Source organism: Littorina saxatilis, linkage group LG1 (assembly GCF_037325665.1).
Source record: "Littorina saxatilis isolate snail1 linkage group LG1, US_GU_Lsax_2.0, whole genome shotgun sequence".
Taxonomy (NCBI): Eukaryota; Metazoa; Mollusca; class Gastropoda; order Littorinimorpha; family Littorinidae; genus Littorina; species Littorina saxatilis.
In genome coordinates, this window is record NC_090245.1 from 54,413,896 (window position 1) to 54,435,655 (window position 21,760).

Sequence of the window (21,760 nt, forward strand, 5' to 3'; positions counted from 1 at the left end):
CTCTCTCTCTCTCTCTCTCTCTCTCTCTCTCTCTCTCTCTCTCTCTCTCTCTCTCTCTCTCTCTCTGTATGTATGTCTTTGTCTGTGTCTCCCTCTGAGTCTCTCCGCTTCTGTCTTTCTATGTCTCTCTGTCTATGTGTGTGTGTGTCTCTCTCTCTCTCGCTCTCGCTCTCTCTCTCATCCGACTCCTGTCACACAGGTCAAAGCAGAGGTTAACTTGAGTGCACGTGTACCTAGCAGGAGGGGGGTGATTCGGGTCAGAAGTGGGGTAAAGCACTTTGGTCTTCAGTCTTTGGGTTATAGCTTTCAGTAGAGAAGATGCCAGCATGACATTGCACTATGCTCTACTATTTATTGTCCTTGTCTATCGGACACGAAAAGGGGAAACTACAATCGCCCCAGGCTATAAATAATCTTTGTTTCCTGAGCCTGGACCATTGAGACGGTTACCTCATAGATCGGTTCATTCTTCAGTTTGTCGGTGTCAAAAGTTATACCCCCATTCCACACAACCGTTCTTTGTCCCGTTCCCGTACCAACCAAGGAATGCTGCCACAACAATGGAACGCTGCGAAAACGGCCGTTTTTTGGCATCTTTCAGCAGCGTCTGACCATAGTGGCAGCCGTCCTTGGTCGTTAAGCGAACGGGACCTAGAACGGATGTGTGGAATGCGGGTATGACAACTCAGTGTGTGAGAGCGCTACCGTTGCGTTACCGTTGTTTTAAGTTCCTTTAACGATCCAAGCGTTCCGTTACTGATGGGTTGAGGTTCCATTACTGTTCATTCTGATCGTCCCGTGACCGGCCACCTGCAATGTACGGACAGGTTTGCACTGGCCCAAGGGTGTCCGTTCATGAGAGAGGGACTGCTGTAACAGCAACACTAGTGTGAAACATAAGTAATCAATTTATGCACTTGACTATATTCACAACAGGGACCTATCACTCTTCTTTGCATGTTTTTATGCCTACGGATTTTCAAATACTCTGCAACACATGTAACCCAAATTCAACATGTGCCCGTACAATACCGCTTCTTTTATGAAAACATTGCTTCGGCCATGTTGATTTTAATCAACCAATTTTCTTGTAAGCCTCTTATCTTCTCTCATTTTTCGATATGTACGCCTGTTCTCTTCCACGGGTATTTTATCTAACAAGATGATTGGTGCCAAGGTTTATTGCGCGCAGCGTCTCTAAAGTCTCAGATACCGAACATTTGGAGAGACAAAAAAACAAAACATAAAAACAGAAGCTCAAAAAACGATTGGCAACTTGGATTTGTCACATAATATGAAAATTGTTTTTGTTAACCAGCTTAGCTTGTTAAGAATGAAAAGTCGTAAAAACAAGTCATTTTATTCAACTGTTTGTTTTAAAACCCGGTGCTTTCTTTTTGCAAATGAAAATTCACAGCGTATTGCGGATTTTGCGTGCTTTCCCATTTCAACCATCTCCTTTTGCCCTTCGATCCATCAGTGGGGGGTTTCTGGTTTTGTGTACGGGCAATCGGCTATGGGAGTCCTCTTCTATATTAATGAAGACAAATCGTTCACGGTTGGGTGATTGTCAAGTTCTGTCATCCTTTGTTGTTGTTGGATTTCACAACTCTGTTTTCATTTTTATTTTATTCTGTTCAGCATTTCTTTCTCTTTATTTAATAGTAGTTCTTTTTTTTTTTTTTTGCTTCTTTTTTTTTTAAGTGTTTGTCGTTTTATTATAAGACTGCTTGGTGTGGTTTGCTTCAAACAGGCTTTACTGAAGGGAACAATTTGAAACTGGCAATGCAAAGGCTTTGGTTTTTCCTGTGCTTCTGGGTGTGTTGCTCTACACTTCCACATCTCCCTCCGTCTTTTAATCGCCTTCCCTACACACACCCCACACCCCCCCCCCCCCCCCCCCCCCACGCACACCTCTTCCATGCACCTCGTAAAAAAAAGCTTAAAGACTTCCACCAACGTTTTCAAGAAGTACTTCTGTCCCATTTACTTGCGAGTTAAGCCCATCTCGTGCCTTCCATCTCTGCCTCTTCCTTTCATATTACCTCCAAACCTCCTCCCATACACCCTCTACACCACCCGGCTACCTACAAGACCTACCACCAACGTTTACAAAATATACCGATCTCCACCAGGATTGCGAGTTGTGTACCCATTCCCAAGCCCCTCGGTCTCTTCTTCGCCCTTTCATACGACCATGCACCCACCCCTCTCCCCTGCGCCTCCCTCCTACTTGCAAGACTTCCACCAACGTTTAAGAAAAATGCCTAGTTTCACCTGGATTGCGAGTTGTGTACCCCATCCCAAGCCCCTCTGTCTCTTCCTGGCCCTTTCATTCGACCACCTACCCTTCTCTGATGCACTTCCCACCTTGCTCAATACTGTGAAGAAATACCTCCTCCTGGATTGCGAGCAGTGTACCCCACCTCGAGCCTATCTATCTGTGTATCTTCCTCCTCCTTTCATACGACCACCCCGTACCCAGCTCATATGCACCTCCTACCTGCCTCCAAGACTCTGCCCAACGTTTTCGTAAAATAGGCCTACCTATCTCCTCGGCGATTGCGAGTTGTGTACGCCATCTCGCGCCCTTCTATGTCTTCATCCTTCTTGCATTCACCCCCCCCTCCCCCCCCCCCCCCCCCCCCCTCACCTCTCATACACAACCTCCCAGAAAAGATAACTAGCTCTTTCTGGATTGCGAGTTGTGTACCCCCGTCTCGTGTCCTCCCTCCCCCTTCAAAAATCCCTTCCTGCTTCTCTTCCTCTTTCCATCATGCACCCACCCATCAACTTTCTCGAATGCATCTTCCACCTACCTCAATCACCCCTAGTTCCTTATCGATGGCGAGCTGTGAACCAAATCTCGTGATCTTCCCTCTCTTCCTCCCCCTTCCTAAATCCCTTCATAATGCGCATGTTACCAACTTCTCTTCCTCTTTCTGCCTTACACCCACCCATCAACTGTCTCCAACCTACCTCATTAACTCCTAGTTCCTTATCGATGGCGAGTTGTGTACCCACTCTCAAAAACCTTGGGGTCTCCTGTGCTTCAGTTCTATCTCATTTTGAACGTGGCGGTCGGAGGCACCAACGGGTTCTTCCCCGAAAACTGGGACTACGGGTACCCCAAGCCGTGGAGCAACACCTCCCCTCACGCCGCCCTGGACTGGTGGAACGGCAGGTCCAAGTGGGAATCCAGTTGGCACGGCGACAAGGTTGCCATGGAGATCGATTACATCGAAATGCGCCACTTGTAAGAGGAGGCTTGATTGGTCTTCTTTGTCATTCTTCGTCGTTGTCATCGTTATCGAGCTCGTTGTTCCGTACAAGAAAACCGCTGATTGTTTGAGAGTATTGAAATGATTTGTACGGAAAATGTCGTTCGTTTGTGTGGCTATCCCTTATGTTGTGTGAGCGTGTTTGTGTGTGTGTGTGTGTGTGTGTGTGTGTGTGTGTGTGTGTGAGTGTGTGTGTGCGTGTGTGTGTGTGAATGCGTGTGTGCGTGTGTGTGTGTGTTTTGTGTGTGTGTTCAATGAAAGCGCTAATTGGCTAGTATCATGAATAAGCTGTACGGTTTTTCCTGTTTCGCTGATTACTTATAAGCGGCTTATTGGAAGGTTAACCGGTCGGTGATACATAGTACTGATAACTGAATAAAGTGCTTTGGTCTGATTAGCGGGAACAATTAATCAAAAAGAGTATGACTGGTTTCGTTGGCAGTAATTTAGCGTTTCGTTGCGTGCGCTTGCTAGCTAAGAATCGACAAACTATTCATGTGTTTGTTATATTTGTGTACGTGTATTTGTACTTTTGCGTTACTGCGAATGTCTGCACATGTGTATTTCACTCACACACAAAAATCATCCATACAGTAAATAACACAGAAACGTGCACTTTTGAAAACTTTACTCATACATTAAATGTGCGTCGTACAGCTTGTATGTACAAACATCTAAAATGTACAGTACTTCTACTTTCGTTCTAAAAACATATCAGCCACGCACTCTCAAATGTACACAGGCAGTCCTGACTTTTACACGCACACAAGTCAATCAATGGCTTGGCGAACAGCATACACGGTCAGACTTCATAGCCTTTCCCGTAACTCAACATACACCAAAACAAACTACACAGCTTAGAAAAATAACATAATACCGTCGAGTTAAATACTGAACAAATTCTAAGGGTTTCTCATAGAATGTACACAAAATTAAAGCATCAAAAATACGTTAGATCTTCGTTCCTGTGACCGGCTATTTTTGGATTTAAATCAGCAGACGAGGCAGGAAATGCTGCCTGAAAAAATTGTCTCCAACCACATCTAATGATATGCCACTGTAGAAAGTCAAGGTCACCACAACGCAGTAAGACAAGCTCGTTGACTTCTTTCCAATTGTGTCGATTTGAATAGGGGGTTGTCGTGGGGGGGGGGGGGGGGGGGGGGGGGGGGGGGGGGGGGGTTGGGGAGAGGAATAAGTGGGGAGGGGTCTTATGAAAGGCAGGACGATTTGGCTTAAGAAAGAGGACAATGAGAAATGGACAAATCAACATGAAAGGGTTCTGTAAAATCATGTGTCTCGCGACTAAACAAAATTAGGTTAAATCAGCCTCTTCGAAACGAAGTAAGAGCCCAAATAACAATCCAAACATGAACACACTTCAATTTTCAAAGCGATTTGCACAAAACAAATGTAGTTATGTTTTTGAAGAAGCTCGAGGCAGAGCCAGTGAATCGAGTGCCACCAAACTGTCTCTTACTGAATACAAAATTGAAAGAATGGAAGAACAAATCAATTCCAGCGGAAACATAAGAGGTAGGAGAAAGAGAATGAATATAAAGGCAACCATGGGAAGGCGAGGTAGTAGCAGACCATTTTCAAAGGTCAGTACACATGAAGTAGAAGGGATTCAAATGAATGGAGAAAGACCTACTTAAAAAATGTTTTAAAAAAAGAAAGAGAAAATAAGATGAAAGGGGGATGAAACTGTTCATGAACTAATGATTATATGTAAACAACTTTAGGTCAAATATACCATAGCGTACCAGCAATCAATCCACAATATAGTACGAACTACGAAAAACTACATACAGTTACAAAACTTGATCGCACTTCCTTGGCTGCAATACATACGTTTAAGGTTTCCTGTAATATATAATAACTGTTGTGCGCTTTAAATATTTTACTCTACTCTCTTTTTACTCTCAAACTCGCTTTCGTACACTAAATGCACACATTTTTTCAAAAGGATATGTCTTTAGAGATTAATATCGATTCAAAGATATGTTACTCAAGAAGAGCGATGAGCGCCTTGTCAACTGGTTAGAACAAAATACCAAATACATGTAGTTAAAATACCAGTCCAGCTGGAATGTTTGATATTCGAATATAAGGACAGACTGCACACAATAATTTCTCAGCATGATGATGTCTTTGTTACAGAAATTCCCGGATGAAATGTGCGGGGTTTGGAATGTAAAGCAACAGCTGAATTCCTGCATGTATTTTCGTTCAAAGATTGTAAAAAAAAATGTGATTAGAAAATACCGATTTTATTATAAAAGCAAAGAGCAGCTGGCATCATATTCTTTACAAATAAAAAAGAGAAGCGTCATGATAGTTAAAATACCAGTCCAGCTGGAATGTTTGATATTCGAATATAAGGACAGACTGCACACAATAATTTCTCAGCATGATGATGTCTTTGTTACAGAAATTCCCGGATGAAATGTGCGGGGTTTGGAATGTAAAGCAACAGCTGAATTCCTGCATGTATTTTCGTTCAAAGATTGTAAAAAAAAAATGTGATTAGAAAATACCGATTTTATTATAAAAGCAAAGAGCAGCTGGCATCATATTCTTTACAAATAAAAAAGAGAAGCGTCATGATATGTGATCAAGACAGATGATATAACTTTCTGACCAAACGTGGTGGCATCGAATTTACGAAGAAACAGACAAAGAAACAGGTCAAACAGCACACCACAAAAGATAAACTGATTCTCATGTTATTCACCAAAGCGTTTGCTCCATCCATGTGTCTCTGGCTTTGTATAAATTATAATGTCACTGAGGATGATGACACAAGCATATCTTGCCAAACACCATGTCATCAAACACAGACAGATTCAGCAGGTCACACGCAGGCATTCAGAACGAACGTTGTAATGGGCAGAATATACCTGCGCAGTTTCAGCGGCACAGACGACGCACTGCCTATTATTTATGCCGCAATAGGGATTATGACGAGTACTTGGCCTGTTTTCCTTTCACGCAACGTGTAGCAGGCTGGGATAATCTGCAGTGCGTCGTCGGTCCTGCTGAAGTTACATATGTGAGCGGAGCCCCTAAGGTTCATTTAAAGGTACTGTCCTTCACGCGAACACGACCATGTTCACCGCCCCCGGTCTGCTCCGGCTTTCACACGGAACAAGATCATCCTTTAACCTAACGCACACCCAAAATCTATAGCGTGGGTGCATTCTGTGCAAGATGGGAATTTATTGCTGAATTAATTTCGCATGTTGACACTGCGTGTTAATCGTTACGAAAGTATTTCAACAACAACAACAATCCTAATCTGCACAACAAAGCAGCCAGGCTGTTGATAGTTGGTCTGTGTACAAGTGGAAGGATGCTCTTGTTCCACGTCAAGCTTGGACAGGGCTGTGGTGGCTGATATCTTAGGTTATCCGACAACATCGGTACCTTCAATCATCCTGATGTAATCATTTCGTATTGAACAATGTGGTATCAACATGACAGCAAAAAGACTATACATTAAATAAACACCAGGTCACAAGATATGTCTACCTTCCTTCAGACAATCCTCTCAGCGTTTCCAGTGCTCTCCGCAAAGTTTCAGTTAATCAAGACTGATTTCATGCTGCAGCTATCAATTACCATACATGATTGTATCAAAATGACGACGAAAAAGGCAAATTAATAAACAGCAGGTCACAAGACATGTCCACCTTCCTTTCAGACAATACGCTCAGCGTTTTCAGCGCTCTCCGAAAAGTTGTCTTACTTGCCGCCGACTAGATCGCTTGAAAGTTGGGCAAAAGTTGGTTGCAAGTCTGCCATGTGAACAGCACAGCACCAAAAAGCATGGTATTCTTTTTCAGCGTTCAATGTTGATGGCCGTACTCATTCGTGGATGTGTTCGCATAGTGAACCGTCTTCCGGAGGTCGTTGACAGGCACCTAGAGTTTCAGTCAGGGTATCACAATGACAACAAACAGACACAAAGAAACAGCAGAATGATCACAAGAGATAGAACAAGTCCCTCCTCCGCCGGAACATTCGCTCCATGTTTTCCAGCGCTCGCCGCTTCTCCTCATTTAGCGTTGTTGTGGCGGTCGTGGTGAGATTTGACGTTGTGCTGCTTGCCGCCGCCGCCAGAACTCCTGACGTCATCAGTACGATCAGCACGAGCACTACCACCACGGCCAGAAGCGATGCGCACGCGCACAGGATGTGACGTCTCCTCGTTCGCCTCGCTACTTTCGTCTCTTGCCTTCGGCGATAGTGGCGCCTTTCCGTGTGAGCCTGCGACAAAAGAGGAAAAAGAGGCGAGGTTAACCTAAGGGTTTAGACTCAAGCTGCGGAACATGCTTTAACCTTGGCCTAGCGTCTAGCTATCATTAGAAGTAAATTGACAAAAGAAGAGAATGTGACAAAGGAATGTTGAACTATAAAGAGAGACAGAGACTGAGTCGAGTTATGGCTTGGTCCTTAAAGGACGTTAAACAAAAATAGTCAGCCAGTCAGTTAGAGTTCACTATTGCCGCCGTACAACTCACTAGTCATAAACAAAAAGGAGGAGAGATACCAACAGAAAACACAAAAGAGGGGAGATACACACAACTTTACTGGAGTCCTTAACCTGAGATCTTTATCTTCTCCTAGCTCTGATTCATGACAGGAAGACACAAACAGAGAAACAGACACATAAGCAACAACAACAACAACAACAATAACAACAACAACATAACATCAAAGCAGCTTTGCTACGTTCACGAGAAGGCACAAGTGTTCTTCAGAATAAATAGTATGATCAGGCATTTCTATCTCCACCGTCGTATGCTGTACCAAGAAAACGTGTGTGAATACAAAATTATCGAAAAAACAGGAGCAGCACAACGTATCGTAGTGCAATAAGCTTGCATCGCTTTCATTATCGCCATTGTCGACTCCGGGGAAACAATAGAGTACGATCACACTAACTTTTTGCCAGCCCACTAAGTTTACTTCAAGTCCGTAATACGCCTTATTAGCTAGCACATCATTATCTGTTTTGGCTCTAGTTTTTCTTTTCTTTTTCTTTTTGTCTTTTTTTTCTCCCTTGTATGTTTTGTTTCTTTTGCACTATTTCGCCTACATCATTTCCTGGCAATATTACGGGTCCCTATGACGTAGGCGAAGAAGCATTCTGGGACTGTCCAAATTGTCTCCCTCGCCGCAGATCTGCGGTTTTACCCTTTTTACGTTCGCAACGAAAATGGCAGCGCGTCACGCACAGAGGAAATATAGCCTCTCTGATGCCTGCAGGCTTGGCAGGGCACTAAGACTCTGCCGCTAATTACAGGAAGGGACAGGATGAAAACCTCAAGAGCTATATATATATAAGGTGGTCAAGGTGGAAAGGGAAGATTTTTTTCCGCCAAGGGAGATTAGTCAGCGTGTGTGCGTGTTAGTGTGTGTGTGTGTGTGTGTTAGTGTGTGTGTTATATATATATATATAGTGTGTGTGTGTGTGTGTGTGTGTGTGTGTGTGTGTGTATGCGCGCGCACGTGTATGTGGGCATCTAGAATAAAGGATGTCGTGCAAATGTGATCGAAAGATGATAATCAAAGCAGTCTCAAGCCGGGGAGGCAGGAAATTGAGGCAGAGTCAAGAACAAATCCAAGGGAAAAACTGCCTCACAGGTGGGATTGGATATTATGGATCCGGAATGAGGGTTCTGGGGGTTCATAAGCGGTGGCAAAAGATCAAAGTTAGTTCATCAAACCACGGACAGGTAATAAGGGACGGAACATGAACAGGTATAATCGAGACGGAGAGATTCCGGATGTGGGTTGAAAAGGCAGCAGGATGGGTGCGGGGATAGAAAGGTTACACCGTGAGCAGGGTATTGACAGCTCTGAATGCTTCAAGTACAATCGAGATTGAAAGGTATGGTGCAGTTCTGTGGTCTTCACACTAAAGCACACAACTTTATCAAAGTAAGGAAAGGCAAAACACAAAGAAGCGAAAAAGTACAGAGAGAGAGAGAGAGAGAGAGAGAGAGAGAGAGAGAGAGAGACACACACACACACACACACACACAACCACATAGACACACACAAACACAACATAGGAAAGAAATAATGGAGAACAGATAAACGAAAAGTGCAGAAGTTGGAGGGAAGTTAGCCGTATGAAAGAAACATCGAGAGAGACTGGGGAAAATAAATGAACAGTGACCGAATGACTAACACACACAACCATAGCAAGTGACTAGAGGAAACAGTGCTGCGCTAATGAATAGTAACTGAATACTTCAATCATCCCATAGTTACAGGAGAAAATAAAGTAGGCAAAGTAATCGATCACCACATAGTTGAAACACTACTGCTAATAGTACTAGAGTCGCTGACCGAAGTAGTCTACGGTTTTCATATTGTTGACAGTAAAATTACCGTAATGAGTGTCGCCAGCACTGTGTGTTTGCTTTGTGTTTGTTGTGAGTAGGAGTCGAAAGTTTTGACAGGTGCTTCCACAGGAAAATAATAGAATTCATCCCACGCATGGCAAACGTTGCTTATTGTTCAATCCTTCTCCTGTCTGTTATCCACACAATACATAGGTTTTACAGTCAATTGAGTGTCACATCGTGGAACAGAGATAATACATTCGTGGAGGTTGTTTTTTTGCGGATTGTCGATGTTTCTTTGTTCGTTACTTTTTATATTCTGTCAGTTCCAGAACTGATCGCACCGATAATAGACACTCATTATTGAGATGAAAAGTGAGCGTGGGTTGGGGATGCTACACATGTTCTATTAGAACAAAAGGAGAAAAGGGCATGCATACAATATCATGAATATGTTGTCTATGTGTCCTCGGTGAGTGCTAATAATCTGTGCAGAGAAGGAGAGAAAAAAGACAGAGAGAGAGAGAGAGAGTGTGTGTGTGTGTGTGTGTGTGTGTGTGTGTGTGCACGCGCGCGCGTGCGTGCTCTTGCTATGTGTCTGCCATACAATTTGTCCACGTGTACTTTATATGATGTGTGTGTGTGTGTGTGTGAGTGAGTGTGTGTGTATGTATGTGCGTGTGTGCGTGCGTGTGTATGTATGTATGTATGTATGTATGTATGTATGTATGTGCGTGTGTGCGTGCGTGTGTACGTGTGCGCGTGTGAGGAGCGAGCGTGTGTGCTGTTGCTATGTGTCTGCCTTACTATCTGACCACTTGTACTGTACACAATGTGCGTGTGTGTGTGTGTGTGCGAATGCGTGTATGTGTGTCTGTTTGCCAAAGCGGGGTGGGTATAGTGTATCCGAAGGGGACAACAGCAAAACACCATTATCACCGCCAGTTTGCACCAGACGGTTTTCGCAGGGCTGATCAGTTCCCTCTTTGATTTTGCACCCAGCAGGGGAAGGCCAAGCTGTGTCAATGTTGATGTAGCTAGACGTGGCCTCAGGGGGCCAAGACAAAATACCCTTGTCAGGCCAAAAATCACAAGCCACACAAAAGGCTGGAAAAAGTACCGAAGGGCTTATAGTAAGACTAAGGAAGAGCGGCCGGTGCAAAAACGGAGAGAAAGTAATCGGTGCTGGAGACGGAAATATGATTTAGAGAGAAAGAGAGAGACAGAAAGAGCCGGAGAGAGAGAGAGAGAGGGGGGGGGAGGTAGGGGGAAGGGAGAGAGAGAGAGAGAGAGAGAGAGAGAGAGAGAGAGAGAGAGAGAGAGAGAGTTCAGACGACAATAGTGGTATTTGTCAAAACTGAGAGAGAAAGAGAGAGAGAGCGTTCTGATGGATTGGTGCAAAGTAGATCATTTCTTCATGTTGTTACCTTTCTCCCTGATTCAATGGTTGCAGTAGAGTTGATGTCGTAAAACATGTGTGGTTGTGTTTACTGCCACCGCTGACAGAAATGATCGGAAATACAAAGGCCTATTTATGCTCTATAAAGGCTAGAAAGGTCAGCATATTATTTTGACACGTAATAATTCACCTTTCTTTTATTTGATTCGAATATGAATTAAAAAAAAACACAAGAAAGGTAGGTTGTCGGAACGTTTGTTATTGACAAAACAATACATTCACAAATATATCCACCCAACGGTCTTTTAAGTGCACAGACAAACAATTAATAATGAAAACTTATCTGGCTGATTTTTTCTTCCGCCTGCCACGAAGCCACAAGCGAATGAATGATAAGTTTTCGTTATTAATTGTTTGTCTGTGCACTTAAAAGACTGTTGGGTCGATATATTTGTGAAAGTATTGTTTTGTCAATAACAAACGTTCCAACAACCTACCTTTCTTGTTTTTCCATTCTGAATTTTGGAACGTTGGCAGTATCTTTGTTTTTGGATTTGATTCGAATATGATTTTGTTTAAATGTCTAACCTTTTGAGGATTGCTCCGTCGACCTGTCGTTTTTGCGTGAGAGCATAGGGGAGAAAACTCTGTACAGTCTGTCTTTGGCGGAAGTTAGGGGCGACCTCTCCACTGTCAAATGCTTCCTCCAACCAGCACTTCCGCTTCCGCCCTTGCCTTCTGATTTGACGGCATGTTTGTTTTCTGCGGTTCTGGGGTCAAGTCGAGGGCTCTTCTGCAAGCAGAGCAATTCATCTCTGCGTTATAACTTTCTCAATACGATCGATTAGAGTTATATACAAAAACGAAAAATGAAGAATGTATACAGGGAGTGAATTGAGTCAGCGAAACAAAATTGCTGACAAGGAAAATATGGACAAAGACATAAGCTAATGAAAGACGCTAAAAGGATTCACATCTAACTGAACTTATATTATGAAGCGGAGGGAAACATTATTCAACTCGAAAGTCCAAGAATCAGTTAAAACTCAACAACAACAAAATTGTCCACCCTCACTTAATGCACGTCGTTGACGTCAGTTCAATGACGTAAAAGGAATTTATTTCAACGATAAATTACGTTTTTCAAATCGCCATTGTGACGGCAGGGTTTCCACTGCAAGGTGTCGCTTTTTACACAAATCCCGGCTTTAAGGAGGATTTTCATGTTTTTAATTTCAGATCGGCCTCCATACAAAGCGCAGCATATTTAAGGCGCTGAAATAAGCTTGACAAATGGGCCCTCAGATAGATCGTTTTGTTGCGTTTCGGCAGATATCCGGACCCATTTATTCTGCCTTTAATTTCGCATCTTTTACTGACAGAAGGTGTGTCTGGTTCTGCTTTTGGTTTAAGTAGACCTACCTTCCCCTGTATAGACAGACCTATCTGTCTTTCTCCATCTTTCTCATGCAGAAATGCGCATGTACAAGCACTGGCATGCACGCAAACACACACACACGCGCGCGCGCACGCATACACACACAAATACACACACACACACAAACACACACACACAAACACACACTCCCTCTCTCTTTCTCTCTCAAACTCAAACACACACACACACACACACACACACACACAAACACACACACACACACACACACACACACACACACACACACACACAGACTCTAAAATAAGAGTAGTTGTGAGTGTAACGTCACTGCTTGTATCTTAACCCCCGCGTATATAAATGGACAGAGCAACACGTTTTTGACAAAGCGCACGTGCTTGTTTCAACAACAAACAAAACAAAGTGTCTTTTCCAGACAGACAACTCATGAAATGGAACCATCTTCGCTCCAGACATAGACCATTTGCTATTTGGTCTATGCTCCAGAGCAGCGTTTAGATGAATTAACAATTTCTTTCCAACTGCGACACAGCATTTACTTGTTTCTATAATATCGTTGTTCAGTTTGTTGCATCATTTACGCTGACAATCCCGTGATACTGAGTTTTTTTTTTTAAACTACACAATACAGTTCCGCGCTCCACTCTACCCTCAAGCAATCTCTCTCATGTGTTTTGAATACCCACAGGGGAAATTCAAAAGATGCATTTTGTCATACCATACAGCGTAATTATCTGCAGCTTAAATTTTCAGCGAAATAGCGAGTATTTAAAAGTTGTCCTGTACGTTTCGTGCCGATTAAGTAGGTACTACTCGCTCAGTAGTCTTCATTTGTTTAATTAAACACACACACACACACACACACACACACACACACATACACACACACACACACACACACACACGCACTCTCACTCTCTCTCACACACACACACACACACACACACACACACACACACACACACACACACACACACACACACACACACACACACACATAACTACATTGATTTCATTCATTACCAAGTCTTGCTTTCTCATAACCATTAAACGAGAGCGAAACGTGTCCTGGAGTGGGACATTGATTTTGGCGCTTTGATGCATACCTTTCAGTGTTTCCATAAACAGTGCACGTGATCTCTGGGTGATTCCACGTGATAACTCGGCGTGATTTCTGTGAAAGCAGGCACTGCTGATGGCTCTGACCTAAATGTTGAGTCCACGATTGGAACAGGTCCTTCGAAATACTGCGGGCACTTTATGGAGAGAGGAGGAAGGGGGAAGGCGTTGGGGGTGGGGGGGGGGGGGCTTTAATGTTGTTGTAATGGAAGTGTGCGTGTGTGTGTGTGTGTGTTCTGTGTACAATAAAAGTACGAGAAAGCATCAGGGAGGACGTTAGAGGAGGAGGGGGGCGGGGGGGGGGGGGGGGGGGGCTTTAGTGTTGTTGTCATGGAAGTGTGTGTGTGTGCGTGTGTGTGTTCTGTATACAATAAAAGCACGATAAAGCATCAGGGAGGACGTTGGAAAGTGGTTAAGTTGCATGCGGGTTAAAACACCGGACGTTGCTGACTGAGCGATGAACTTCTGTTATGGCCTGTGTCGATGACCGCTCAGACAAACAATCCAAAAAGAATATGATGTTGTCAACACGCCTTCCCAGCATGTAAACCCTAGTAGAGTATTCTCTTCACTGCTGTAATACATCAAATTAATGCGGGGGAAACGAGGGGAACAAAAGAGAAATATTATTAATTTGTGTACCAAACAAAAAAATAAACTTCAGTTCATTTTTATGTCAAAACGTAGAGTCAGACATAAAGTGAAGTAGTTGTTAATAGTCGTTTCTTAAATTATCTTCGGTAGAAATAGGAACTTGACTTCGAAATCTGAGGAAGCCATGCATATAACAATAGAAAGTGAATGTGATGGACAGGTTTTATTTAAATGTAGTAAAGTGAATCTTGTATTAAAAACAGAAAAAGTCAATTGAAGGAATCACAGACAAGTTGAAACTGATATTTTACATCCGAAAGATGTGGTAGAAATGTGCGGTACTTGCAGCCTTGCTTGGTTATTTCAAATAAATATATAAGCTTACAAATTGAAATGATAAATATGAAGGAGTCTTTCTGCATTTCCATCCGTTATCCAAACCTTTAATCTCAGGAAGCTGACGTCACAAATGACCCGACGTTCAGACAACCCTCTCGACTTGAACGTGCGTAAACTTGAGTTGATGGAAAGCAGCCATCCTGAACTCAGGTCAATGTGAGTTCGGCTCATTCTCTCCCTGACAGGATGCCTTGAGTTTCCTTGTCTGGCAAGGAAACCGATTGTTTTTACATATTTAGAGCTTTTTGTAATGTATGATTGATATAAGCAGATTCGCGATCGTCGATAATGACTTTTCATGATGTTTTGTAATTTTTAAATTACAAAGGAATTGATATGTAAGACAGTTTCAAGCGAGCTATTTTTCGCGGCTGTATTTACTGTGCAAACAACTCTAAATATGGCAAAAGTGTCACGTGATAATCAACCGTTTGGTTTCGGCGCTCACTGGAGCAGACGATTTTTTCTGCAACCAGTTGACAGAGATGAAACCATATATTACGGTCTCCTTCCGGCAGCAGTCCCAAAATTTCGACTTGTTTTGACGTTAGAACGATGTCTTTATCATAACTGTGAAGAACAGAACGGAGATCACTGTCGAAGTCGGCCAATCTGCAATCATTTTCGTCTCGCGAACACTGATCTCAAATTTAGATCAGTGCTCGCGAAAAACATATGGGAGATAACTCTGTATTCTTATTTTGATAGATTCGCGTAGGACTGTAGCGTCCGGTCAGAGAGACAACTGGCAATAGCCGTGGAGCGATGCTTATCAGAATGGGAAAGCAGCGTGATATGTTTTGCTAACAGAACCGTGTTTGCTTTGCTGGTCATGTTGGCAGCACTGCCACTTTTTTGTTTCATCTTTTTTGAAAGGACCTAAATCGATATTGCTCGCGGAAAATTGCTCGCAATTGCTCGTTGTTATTTCCATGTTCAGTCTTTCTGTTATTTTTCTGTCCATGATGATGATGATGATGATGATGATGATGATGATGATGAGGAGGAGGAGGAGGAGGAGGAGGAGGAGGAAGAAGAGGAGGAGGAGGAGGAATAGGAGGAGGAGGAGGATGGTGATGATGATGATGATGAGGAGGAGGAGGAGGATGGTGATGAGGATGATGATGATGATGATGATGATGATGATGATGATGATGATGATGATGATGATGATGATGATGATGACAACCAAAGAAGGGCTGTTCCAAGCCGTTTCCCTGCTTAGGAAGTCCAAGTGAAAGCCATGCTCAAGGATAAGTAGTGTATTCTCTCTGACGACTTCATCATTTCTCAGACAGAATTAGAAGGGCTGAGAAAACAGTGATGCTGTTACGAATGAACAAGTAGATACTTTCGCCAGGTATTCTGCTGAAGAAAAACAAGTCGCGTAAGGCGAAAATACAACATTCAGTCAAGCTGTCAAACTCACAGAATGAAACTGAACGCAATGCAATTTTTCAGCAAGACTCGTAGCATCGTGAGTCCACCGCTCGTGGCAAAGGCAGTGAAATTGACAAGAAGAGCTGGGTCGTAGCTGCGCTGAGAAGGATAGCACGCTTTTCTGTAGCTCTCTTCGTTTTAACTTTCTGAGCGTATTTTTAATCCAAACATATCATATCTATATGTTTTTGGAATCAGGAACCGACAAGGAAAAAGATGAAAGTGTTTTTAAATTGATGTCGAAAAATTAATTTTGATCATAATTTTTATATTTTTAACTTTCAGAGCTTGTTTTTAATCCAAATATAACATATTTATATGTTTTTGGAATCAGAAAATGATGAAGAATAAGATGAACGTAAATTTGGATCGTTTTATAAATTTTTTTTTACAATTTTCAGATTTTTAATGACCAAAGTCATCAATTAATTTTTAAGCCACCAATCTGAAATGCAATAGCGAAGTCCGGCCTTCGTCGAAGATTGCTTGGCCAAAATTTCAATCAATTTGATTGAAAAATGAGGGTGTGACAGTGCCGCCTCAACTTTTACAAAAAGCCGGATATGACGTCATCAAAGGTATTTATCGAAAAAAAGAACAAACCGTCCGGGGATATCATTCCCAGGAACTCTCATGTCAAATTTCATAAAGATCGGTCCAGTAGTTTGGTCTGAATCGCTCTACACACACACACACGCACAGACAGACAGACAGACAGACAGACAGACACACACACACACACACACACACACACACACACACACACACACATGCATACACCACGACTCTCGTCTCGATTCCCCCTCTATGTTAAAACATTTAGTCAAAACTTGACTAAATGTAAAAACGCCAGAACCATCCCCGGTCTACAAAGAAGCTGTCCTTTTATTCATAGGAGTAACTCCGTCTTCCTGTTAACATAAATCGCAGGATAAACTCATCAATTCTGAGCTGACGCCCTGTACAGCCATCGCCAAGTCACACATGTGTGGTTGTAAGTTTATTAATACTTTAATTTGCTAGGATGTATATGCATTAATGTGATGTTAAATAGTATGGTTTTGTTCATAGTTAATATGTAAAGCGCGGAGAGCATGGATTATTGTAGTTCGCGCTATATAAGCTATAAAAATTGTTATTATATAAGCGCGTCATCGCATTGTGCATCCTAGTGGTTTCTTCAGTAAACGGTTAAAAATGCGTCATCGACCACCAAAACATGCTCTTTTCGTTGATGACATTCTCAATGTTCGAGGACGCCCTACTTTATCTTATCAGCTAACAAAATGGTATCAGTGTCATCGATCCCAGGAGCTACGTTTGGTCGTCGTGTGTGAGCTTCTACGTAGAAGTCCATTCGCCCTGTCTCCCTCCTACCGTCTCTCTGTCTCTCTGTCTCTCTGTCTGTCTGATTTTCTCTGTCTCTGTCTCTCTGTCTGTCTGTCTGTCTGTCTGTCTCTCTCTCTCTCTCTCTCTCTCTCTCTCTCTCTCTCTCTCTCTCTCTCTCTCTCTCTCTTTCTCTCTCTGTTTGAAGAAAAAAAAACATGCGTGTGGCATGGTGTCCTTTTCAAAATCGATAACTACTCCTTATCAGCTGGTCTAAGATTCCGGAGGGCAGGTCGATCAGGCGAATGAGAATGCAAAATAACATCCGTAATCGAGTATTTCAAGGCCAAAACTTGTATTTACTATCTTGTCATTCAAACTGACGCGCTGACAGCTTATCGTACAGAGCTCTCTGGAAAACTGTTTACAATAATATATCATGCATAGGGGGCATACAATTAAATATGCATGTGGATCTCAAATGATATTGTCAGGGCATACAGTGATATATGCATGAGGGGTGTATAAAAATGTACGCATATAGGGTATACAATGCACGTGGGGCATACAAAAACATATGCATATGGCGCATGTAGTTATAAGTCTACGTGGGGCAAACGCTTAGATATATGCCTTTGGGGCATACAATGATATAGATTTTTGGGCATACATCAATTATGCATGTGAGGCATAGAATAATATATGCTTTGGGGCATGTGTACAGTAATTACATATATGTATGTGGGGCATACAGTAATAGACGCATTGGGACAAAGTGGTGCAAGTATTCGCACGCATGATGTTGAGAAGTCCGTTGCTGTAAATAAGAGTCATTGTTCCATGATTGCATTTTGTGAATGAAATATTTGCCGTCAAACTGTCGTCTTTGCTGCTAGACAGCATTGTTTGCTTCTTTTTGTCCTTTCATGTCGCCGAAATTATCGAGTATAAGCACAGGGACACGGACTTACAAGCTTTCACACACACGGACACACGAGCTTTTTCACACACACACACACCACACACACACACACACTACACACACACACACACACACACACACACACACACACACACACACACACACACACACACACACACACACCACTCGTAAACAAGAATGCTGAATAAGGCTTTCTTCGACTCTTTTCTTTCATGATCGCGTCACGTCGGTTCTTAAAAGCCTGTGTCAGAAAATCGAACTTTAAGCCGCTCTTTCGAGAGAGTAAAAAGTCGTTTGCAAAGAGACTTGGGAGGTGTGCTGAAAGAATCGTTATTTAGAAAATGGGATATGTATTTAGGGGAACAATTGTGAAACTGAATGAGCGACAGGAGAGTTTGTCAGTCAATCTGCTTTTCAACTAGAAAATCAGTACCAAGTTGTCGGTTAGTAGGTCAGTCTGTCCGCACTTCAGCCAATCATGAATGTCTTTCGACCAGCCATATAGTCGCTTCTGATCATTTCAGGACAGAGATAGCAGAGCATGGACGAGATAAAAAAGGGAATTAGGGGGAAAAAATAGAAGAAGTGTGAGTGGGAGAGAGAGAGAGAGAGAGAGAGAGAGAGAGAGAGAGAGAGAGAGAGAGAGAGAGGGAGAGAGAGAGGGAGGGAGACAGACAGACAGACAGACAGACAGACAGACAGACAGACAGAGACAGAGAGTAGGGGGGGGGGGGCAGAGAGAGGGAGGGAGAAAGAGATAGAGAGGCTAACGCGACAGGTTAATGCTCAAGGCAGAGGAGGAACCTGGCTTCAATTCGAAGCAAAATTACTCACCGGTACAGAAGGAGCGGAGTTTCCCGAGCTGCTGACAATACTGATTCGGGAAAAGCGTTCACACTGCGGCTCCTGTCTGTCCAATCGTTCAGCAGTATTATCGTCACATGACGGCAGCCGGACCTCCCCCGATGATGACGTTTTGTTGTTGTCACTTCCGTTCTGGTCGTGCGAGGAGACGGAGTGCGAAGAGACAGAGCGCGTGGGACGCCCGGAGCGGTTGTTTGGTCTGTGGTGGCTCTGAGGGAAGTGGAGGTGGTTGTTGTTCTGCTGGTTGTGGCAGTGGTGGTGCTGCGTCTGGTGAAGGTGGGTCGTCGTCTCGCCACCGTTGACGTTGAAGAGGCCGAAGGACGGGCCGTTGTTGACGGCTTCTTCGTAGGACGGGGGGCATGACGTCAGACTGTTGTTGTCGTCACTAGGGCGCCACCAGGAGGAGCCGTTGAGCGCGTTGAGGTGCATCATGCCAGACGAGCCCGACGTCAGGCGCGCGTTGTGGGAGATGACAGGAATGTTGAACATGGTGAGCTTTGGGGGGGAAAGCAACAAAGGTGAAACTTTAGTACTCACTAAGAACGGAAATGTGGAGTATGGTCAACTTTAAAGACCACGTAGGCCTAACAAGTGTGGAATTGTAATGCTGAAGCAAAACGCATTGATCATGTCCTGTCAGGGACGAGTAAAGCATTGTTATTGGAACCGGAACACAACCACACAGAAGAATATTTCACCAAAGGCGTCTCAGTCTTCGTCATGTTTGCGTGGAACTCGGATATATGATGGAAAGCTGGAAGCAAACTAGTACTGCTGTAGCTGATACAACTTTTTCCGATGGTCTGAATTCAACCAAGCCATACATTCTTATCAACCAAATAAATCAACACACAAACTTAGTGTTATTGTATCTCGGCATGAACTGAGACTCGTTCTGCGCAGCTCTAGTCCAAGCGCACTGACACAGTCGAGGGTGAATAGTGATTCTGTAGTCGTGTAGAATAAAAAACGCTGGCGCTGGACCCGAGTACTCTTCAGACTGGCTCGCTCCCCCAGTATGAAAGTTTTTGTCTTGTGCACGTGGATTTAAAAAATAAAAATAAAAATAAATATTTATTTATTTTACACAATTAAAAAAATTATTGGAGTAAAATAAAACATTAAAACGTTCATAATAAACAAAAGTAAACAAGAATTAAAAAAAAAAAAGAGACCGCCCATGCCGGGAATCGAACCCGGATCACTTGGATTTAAAAAAAAAAAAAAATTATTTATTTATTTTACACAATTAAAAAAATTATTAGAGTGAAATAAAACATCAAAACGTTCATAATAAACAATAGTAAACAAGAATTAAAAAAAAAAATAGACCGCCCATGCCGGGAATCGAACCCGGATCACTTTGGCCAGTGATCACTTGGATTAAAAAAAAAATAAATAAATAAATAAATAAATTACTTATTTTACACAATTAAAAAAATTATTACAATAAAATAAAACATTAAAACGTTCATAATAAACAATAGTAAACAAGAATTTAAAAAAAAAAATAGACCGCCCATGCCGGGAATCGAACCCGGATCTCTTTGGCCATAGTCGGAAACGCTTTCCTCCAAGCCAACAAATCTGACAATCGCCAGTGAACTCAAATGCCTATACTCCTCGCGCAGTGGTACACGCACGCAAAGCACGCAAAGTCTGGTGTGGTGTCGCTGGCTGGGCGGTTTATCAGCCGAACGGCTGTTCTATCCCACCGCGAATTGCGCCCGCCGTTAAGAGTGGCTTTTGTGATTTATTTCGCATTTAGGTCCCAGGTAACATTATGAAGTTTTAATACGATCAATCGGACCTATTATCAAGTTAGTGTATCAACTTTTGAAAGAACTGCGCCCAGTAGTTTCCCAGCAATAAGCTGTTAAGTCGAGACAGACAGACAGACAGACACACACACACACAATTAAAGTCTGCTGGACCCTCCTACTGCGTACTCGGGGATAAAGTCTTTTTTACCCAAAGTCAATGCCCCCATTAAGGCACGTCTACAAATAAGTCATGTAGTGAAAACCTTTTTCAGTCACGACACTGGCTGCAGCATCGTCAACGGCATCAACATCTTCATTACCACCATCCAATGCAGATAAAAGCAAGACACAAGAGGCAACAAAGGATGACCAGCTAGGACCACAATACAAGGCTGACTATTTTACGCCCAGCAATGGTTACTCGCAGAATCCAGAAATATTGCACAATGTGTAAGGCTAACAGTAACGTACGTCACGTTTTGGCACCGGTGTAACAGGCCATTTTGACACATAGTCAGTTTTGACCGGGAGGTCATTCTGGGCTAGCTGATTTTGACTGGGAGGTCATTCTGGGCTAGCCAATTTTGACCCCCCCCCCCCCCCCCAGTCAGTTTTGACCTCCCCTTCAAACTTCAAGAATAAGTACGTTATGACCTTTTAAAACGAAATATATGTATATGTGCACAATATTTGTTGGAAAAATGATCTAAAAAAACCAAAACAATTAAATAAATAAAAAAAATTTTTTTTTAAAAAGTGTTTGTTTGTTTGCTTAACGCCCAGCCGACCACGAAGGGCCATATCAGGGCGGTGCTGCTTTGACATTTAACGTGCGCCACACACAAGACAGAATTCG

At 42.9% G+C, this 21,760-nt stretch overlaps 2 protein-coding genes across 2 annotated transcripts in view; one reads left to right on the forward strand and one right to left on the reverse strand.

The window, feature by feature from the left end:
- LOC138974073 (beta-1,3-glucan-binding protein-like) overlaps positions 1 to 3,383 on the forward strand; it is a 38,802-nt gene extending 35,419 nt beyond the window's left edge. The window contains exon 13 of the mRNA XM_070346777.1: positions 3,057 to 3,383. Within this exon, the coding sequence (XP_070202878.1) occupies positions 3,057 to 3,260 (204 nt within the window). The 3' untranslated portion in view covers positions 3,261 to 3,383. The remainder of the gene's footprint in view (positions 1 to 3,056) is intronic.
- A 1,088-nt stretch (positions 3,384 to 4,471) lies between these two features.
- Positions 4,472 to 21,521, reverse strand: LOC138974093 (uncharacterized). The gene is made up of 3 exons (XM_070346783.1): positions 19,112 to 21,521; positions 11,628 to 11,832; positions 4,472 to 7,553 (listed from the first exon to the last, which is right to left on the reverse strand). Exons 1-3 carry the CDS (start codon positions 19,628 to 19,630, stop codon positions 7,342 to 7,344), a joined length of 936 nt encoding a protein of 311 aa, XP_070202884.1. The 5' UTR covers positions 19,631 to 21,521; the 3' UTR covers positions 4,472 to 7,341.
- Between the last annotated feature and the right edge of the window lie 239 nt (positions 21,522 to 21,760).

What these genes read in the sequence shown, in the direction of transcription:
- LOC138974093 (XM_070346783.1), bottom strand. Translation starts at nt 19,630, where the DNA reads ATGTTCAACATTCCTGTCATCTCCCACAACGCGCGCCTGACGTCGGGC. An exon ending in ACTCCGCTCCTTCTGTACCG is followed by an intron (nt 11,833 to 19,111) that starts GTGAGTAATTTT and finishes CTCTGCTTGCAG; the next exon opens with AAGAGCCCTCGACTTGACCC. An exon ending in GACGGAGCAATCCTCAAAAG is followed by an intron (nt 7,554 to 11,627) that starts GTTAGACATTTA and finishes CTTTTGTCGCAG; the next exon opens with GCTCACACGGAAAGGCGCCA.